The 6,442-nt window shown below is 35.1% G+C and overlaps 1 protein-coding gene across 1 annotated transcript; it reads right to left on the bottom strand.

Annotated features, from left to right (window-relative positions):
• Window positions 1-756: 756 nt before the first annotated feature.
• Window positions 757-1,471, bottom strand: LOC122049519 (RNA polymerase II transcriptional coactivator KIWI-like). Its single transcript, XM_042610892.1, has 2 exons — window positions 1,295-1,471; window positions 757-1,192 (listed from the first exon to the last, which is right to left on the bottom strand). Exons 1-2 carry the CDS (start codon window positions 1,424-1,426, stop codon window positions 1,064-1,066), a joined length of 261 nt encoding a protein of 86 aa, XP_042466826.1. The 5' UTR covers window positions 1,427-1,471; the 3' UTR covers window positions 757-1,063.
• Between the last annotated feature and the right edge of the window lie 4,971 nt (window positions 1,472-6,442).

Raw genomic sequence — 6,442 nt, 5'->3', positions numbered from 1 at the left:
CTCAGAGTGAGCAAAGGTAAAGGTTTGGGTTGAGAATTGAGTCATATAGTGGCAATACATTTCTAAACTTGTTTCTAGTAGGTCTTTTAGATTTTCATAGGGAGAGTCATTGCTCTTAAATCTACAAGGTTAAAATTGCATATTAATTAACAAGAAGAGTTGAGAGCCCCTTTTATAAAACAACTAGTTTGCCTAAAACTAGGTCAAATTTATCAGATGTATATACCGAGTAAGGATATAATAAGGAGTTTCTGAAAAACTTTTAAAATTTAAAAATAGTTTTTACAACAAAATTATCTACTATAAATTTATCTATTGCATTTACTTACACCTAAAATTAAAGGCACAACACCCATTCAACCTCTCCTACACAAAACTCATCCATTGACACACAACAACAAAGTTACAAGTAATACAAAGAAATAGATGATAGTTGATTCAAAATGAACCAGGAACAAAGTCCTAATGCAAGTTGTGGTGGACCAAGATGCATTAAATGTCATTCCTTAATGTAATCCTACAAGTAGTAACACTTATAATGTATTATGCTCTTTGTCAAAAAAGCCTCTTCACGCAAACCATCTCTTCCATAGACTAACAACAACACTAACTTATTTGGAAAAGATTCTTAGAGGATATCATTTAAATAAAATAAACAATAAATTGAGTTCAAATTGACTATAATATTTCTGTGTTAAGAGAAGCTTCTTTAACATTAAGGTTAAAAGAGTAAAATCCATGCTTTTGACTCGACTCTCTTCACTCTCCTTATTCCCCAACTTGGAGGGGCAAGAAATTACATAGGAGGAAGGAAGAGCAAGGGAGCTGGATCACCTTTTTCATTGGCAATTTCTCCCAAACATGGGATACATATCCTTTCCCCCTTCCTTCACCCTTCGCTCTATCTTTACAACCCTACAGTTTGTATTATTTATCAATTAAATTAAGTAATTCAATAAAATTAAAGACTTGGGATTCCAACTCCTTTATTAAGAAGAGGAAGGGAACAAATCCAGTATGCATTTCCTAATCCCTAGCCACTACTTAGAACCTACTGTAAAAATCAATATTGTAAAAAGAGTGGACCTTTCTTCCCAGGCATTTCCTTGCCGTCCTTCACATAGAACTCTCTGATGTCAACGACGACGTTCCCCTGCCACTGCCGCACCGAAACCTTCCGATTCTTTGAAATCTACAATTCAAACCCACCATATATCAGATGAAGAAATTCAGGACCTCACCTGTTTCAGAACAAGAAAAGGCATTTAGGGTTGCAAGCAGCGAAGAACCGTACCTCACAGACGATGATGTCATCCTCTCCCCCGCCGTCTTCAGAATCCCCCTTAGGGAATTTCCTGGAGCGGGAAGCTTCAGCGTTGCCAGCAGAGTCTCCTTCGGCCTTCCTCTTCCAGCCTTTCCTCCACATATCTACTACACTCCCGCTGCTCTGCCTCTTCTTACCAGGAATTCGATATATATAGATATATATATATATATATATATATATATATATATATATATAACCTTAATTTCTAAATTCTAAAGTAAAATCTTGAAGTGACACATACATACAGATGATACCTCACATCTTACCTCGCACATTTTATACCCGCCTAAAATTTATTTTATGTTTTAAAATTTATATATGTAATACTATAACTCAATTCCTAAATTCTAAAGGCATAATCCTAAAATAACATAATCACAAGTTCAAACAAATTAAACTAAAAAATCAAAAAAAGAAACCTCAAATGCACAAGCACGCAACATTTGTATGTGTGTGCGTGCACATACGTGCTTGTACACTCACGGTGCATACTCATGGTGCATACCCACCATGGATAATTGAGATGAGTTTGGACGCCCGAATCATTTTTGGGTGCCCGACTCACTTCCAAATGCTCGCATCACTTCCGAGTGTCCCAACTCATTAGAATCACCCACGGTGGATGTGCATTGTGGATGTACAGGCTGTGTATATATACACACACACGATTTTGATACGCTGCGTCTCGTTTCCGTCCGCGATTGAGGCGCTCCAATTGTTAAATAGCTTTTTTTTGTTTATTTTTTTAGTTTGGGGTTAAGCCAATAAGATTTTGCCTTTAGGATTTAAGAGTTGGGCTATAGTGTTCAAGCTAAAAAAAAAATTAAAACAAAAAAAAATTAGGTTCTCTCGGAGTATATGTAGACCTGACCACAATTCAGAACCGACGGTTCAACGGTTCATGGCAGGTCGACCCTTAACCTTAACCACCCAAGACGATTACAGTTCACCGTTCAGTTCAAGATTTGTCACGGTTCGTCACAGTTCAAGATTATCATATTACAAAATTTAAAATTTATTTAAAAAAGAGCTTGCACTCATTTAAGTTATATACGTATCCCCTTAGGGTATAGGGGAATCAAAGTCCACGTAGTTCTTTTACATTTTTACCCTTTTACATTTGAAAGTGATGTTGTCACTCACTTCCATTTCCGGTTTCTGTTGTATTCGTTCTTTCGGTATCAAAATATTCAACTTCGTCATCTAAAAGTTACATTCCTTGAATTCTTTTCTCGGCTATGGTTTAATCGTCGAGCAATGCTTGAGTTTCTAATGAGTCGGGAGACAAAGTTGATCGTCGTTCATCTAATATATCGCCACTAGCACTGAATGTCTGCTCCACAACAACAGTTGACACTGGACAAGCTAAAATTTCTTTGGCGATCATAGAGAGGACGAGAAACCTTTGAGCCTTTTGTGACCACCATTTTAAGATATCAAAATTTTTACTATCTGCTTCATTAAAATAAAAAAATCATAAAATAATTCTAAGTTCTTGTATGAAACTTAAGGATCCTTGTGGACATTTCATCAATTTTTTTAATAAAAGTTATGTTTTTGTATGTTTTAAATTACTACTAATAGTTTGTTGTATTTCAGAAATATTAGTTTGTGTTCTATATTTTGCATAATATTGATTATAAATATCATATAAATAAATTATAACATTATATATAATATTAACTGGATCAAGAGAAGAAAAATTTTTAATTGTAATTAAAGTGTAAAGTTAACATTTTTTTTAAAAACTTCTAATTTAAATCTAGAATCTAAAACAAATGTAATTAAATAATTTTTATGAATAAAATAAAAATATTCTTCACAATTAATTTTCATAGCTAATATATAAGAAGATAAAAATTTATTATTAATACGTTCATTTAAAATTAATATTATATTAGAAAATTTTTCTAAAACTAATTAAGTAGTGAAATAATAAACACTAAAAAGTTATTTGATTGCATCATTAAATACTTTTAAAATTTCACAGATACTACTACAGATATTTCATTGTTGTGAAAATAAATATATATTAGTATTATATTTTATGCAAAAAAAATAAACATAATAATCATTTATACTGAAATGAATCTTGTAATAATTGGCATATTGAATTCCAACGTGTTGGTACATCACGTAGAAATTTTTAGGTCTCATTCCATTAGTTTTACAAAACTTATCATATTGTTTCATTATAAATGGATGCGATCATAAATAATAAATTGCAACTCTAATTAGTTTAATATAATTTTCTAAAAAATTTAAACTATCTTGAACACATAAATTTAGAATATAGCATACACAACGAATATGAAAAAATAAACCACCAATAATAGGTTGACAAATAAATTTTAGATTATCTATACAAGCGATATTGGAACTAACATTATCTATTGATATTAAAAATATTTTATGAGTTAATCTATATTCTTCTAAAATTAAACATAATAATTGTCGATGTTATGAGTATTATGTGATTCATCAAAAACTCTATAAGCTAACAATATTTTTTAGAAGTTCTAAGAGTTATCGATCCAATGCAAGTCACACCCAAATACGAATGTGTTTGCCAATGATCACCCTAAATATCGAAACATAAAGAAACTTTATTATCTAATTTACTAAATTCATCAATTAAATTCTTTCTTTCTTGTTTTATTATTTTTTTAATTGTATGAGTAAGTGCAGTCCTAAGAACACGTTTAGCACATGGATTAAGAGATTCTTTACAAAAATCTTCAAATGTGCATTTAGATCCAAAACTGAAAGAAAGATGTTTTACAGAAATAAATTTAGCTAATGATTCTCTTAATTTATTATCCGAATATAAAAATAAACCGTAATCAATATTACTTCTAGTTGAAATAATCTAGAAAATTATCCTTGAGAATGATCGAGTTAATATTCCGTCGGGTGTTTCATTTCTACATGTCGTTTCAACGACCCATAGCCGCCACCAACTTGGAATTTGTAAGAAGCATTGCAGTGCTTACATTTTGCATGCAATTCTCCTGACGGAAGAGTGACCTTCTCAAAATATTTAGTGAAAATAGAAGACTTTAGAGGAGGACTTTCCTGAACCTTAGAAGTAATTGCATCAGTACTTCTTTATATTTCGAGTGTCGGATTCGGAAGGTGCTTGTTCTCATAATTGGTGGATTGAATGTTCAGGTCCTGATGTGGATTCACTATTTCCTTTCCTTTCTGAGTTTGAGATGATGCACCTCCACGGCCTCCTTCCATTGTAATTGAAAATTGGAAATGAAAGTGCATAGAAATGAAGACGAAAACATTATAGAGAATATGAAATTGAGATTAAGAGTAGAGAAGATGTGTGTGAAAATGATGAAATAAACTCTCTATTTATAGAGTTTGGATAGTAACGGATACTAAATCATAGTCATTGATCAAAAAATGGTCAAATGATCTTAACTGTTGAAAAGAATACCCAAAAACCCCCACTCAACGGCTAGGAATCGTTGGTTAATTGGCGGTTCCTATTGGTACGGTTTGCACTAACGGTCTAACTCGAGTTTTGATGAATGACAAGTTAAGTTAAGCTTTGTTGTGATCTAACTACTTGATTGAGTGTGCAGGAAATCTAGCTAGGTCAACGGATCGATCCTATAGCTGGTACAAAATATAACTAGGTCGACGGGCCAACTGGATAGCTGGTACGAAGTCCAGCTAGGTCAATGGGTTGACTGGACAGCTAGTATGAAGTCCAGCTAGGTCAATAGGCCAACCGGATAGCTGGCACAAAGTCCAGACAAGTCGACGGGTTGACCGAATGTTTGGCAAATTGGTAAGTAAAGATAAGTCACTGGAGGAGAGTGACTAAGTGAGAACGCATTCCGGTCGAGGGGACAATAGGCGTTGGTCCAGGTTAGGTCTATTTCGGATCCCTAATCTGAGACCTTGGCTAGTTTCTGATCTTGAGAGGACAGAAACTAATTACTACCACTTATTATTGTGCTAACTTTGTTTTGCAGGGTATGTAGGATCGAAAAGAATTTAGATATCTCCACAATTGCATGATATTGTCCACTTTGGGCCTAAGCCCTCATGGTTTTGCTCTTGGGCTCTCCCCAAAATGCCTCATGCCAATGGAGATATCTTTTCTCTTATAAACCCATGATCTTTCCCATGTGTTTCCAATATGGGACTATGTTTGCAACCTTGCACCCCCAACAATCCACCCTCAAACAAAGGACCATAGACTTTCCACGTCCGATCTCGACCCACGAGGTCTTCCCGCCCCTCGGCCCACCCGACCAGACTTTCCTTCCTCTAGCTCTGGGACTAGGAACTTCCCGGTGAACATTTCCCACAATCAGTCGGGAATCAGCTCTTGGGCAAGCTCAAACCTTCTGGAGGTCAGGACCGAGCCATACCAATTGTAGAATCGAAAAGAATTTAGATATCTCCACAATAGCATGATATTGTCCACTTTGGGCCTAAACCCTCATGACTTTGCTCTTGGGATCTCCCCAAAAGGCCTCATGCCAATGGAGATATCTTTTCTCTTATAAACTCATGATCTTTCCCATGTGTTTCCAATATAGGACTATGTTTGCAACCTTGCAACCCCAACAGGGTAGATGTTTTAGACTAACACATTTTATAAGGCAAAAATGAGTAAAAGCCTTCGGATGAACAGTGTCCGAAGGTACCTTCAAGCAGTGAAGGTACCTTCGTACTATTCATGGAAGGCGCCTTCCATGACTATGGAAGATGCCTTCCAAGGGATGAAGTTTGGCGTTCGGAGCAGATAACGCACAGAATTTGTGGGATAAAATGTATCCCATTGGAGGCGTCTTCCATGCTCTATTTAATGTTGCTCGTCTAAAGCTTCTTCAACAACTACCATACGAGCAACTACGCGTTTTTTTGAGGTTTCGATTGCTTCCGGCTCCTGCTACTACTTTGCTGCAAATCTACTGCGCCCGACAACTGCTCTGAGGAGTTCTGATCACAGTCGATAGACCAACATTGACATGAGCACTTCAACATCAATCTCTAAGTGTCGGTAATATTTATTTTTGTATATTTAATTACTGCAAAAGGACAAGTGCAGGGTGTTGCACTTATTCTAAATTTTCTTGTATTTGATTT

This window comes from Zingiber officinale, chromosome 2B (assembly GCF_018446385.1).
Source record: "Zingiber officinale cultivar Zhangliang chromosome 2B, Zo_v1.1, whole genome shotgun sequence".
Taxonomy (NCBI): domain Eukaryota; kingdom Viridiplantae; phylum Streptophyta; class Magnoliopsida; order Zingiberales; family Zingiberaceae; genus Zingiber; species Zingiber officinale.
The sequence above is the reverse complement of the archived record's forward strand: the minus strand, read 5'-3'. Positions and strand labels throughout refer to the sequence as shown.

Excerpts from the sequence above, each read along its gene's own strand:
- LOC122049519 (XM_042610892.1), bottom strand. The coding sequence starts at position 1,426 with ATGTGGAGGAAAGGCTGGAAGAGGAAGGCCGAAGGAGACTCTGCTGGC. Across the intron at positions 1,193-1,294 it reads ATGACATCATCGTCTGTGAG|ATTTCAAAGAATCGGAAGGT; the intron begins GTACGGTTCTTC and ends TTTGAATTGTAG.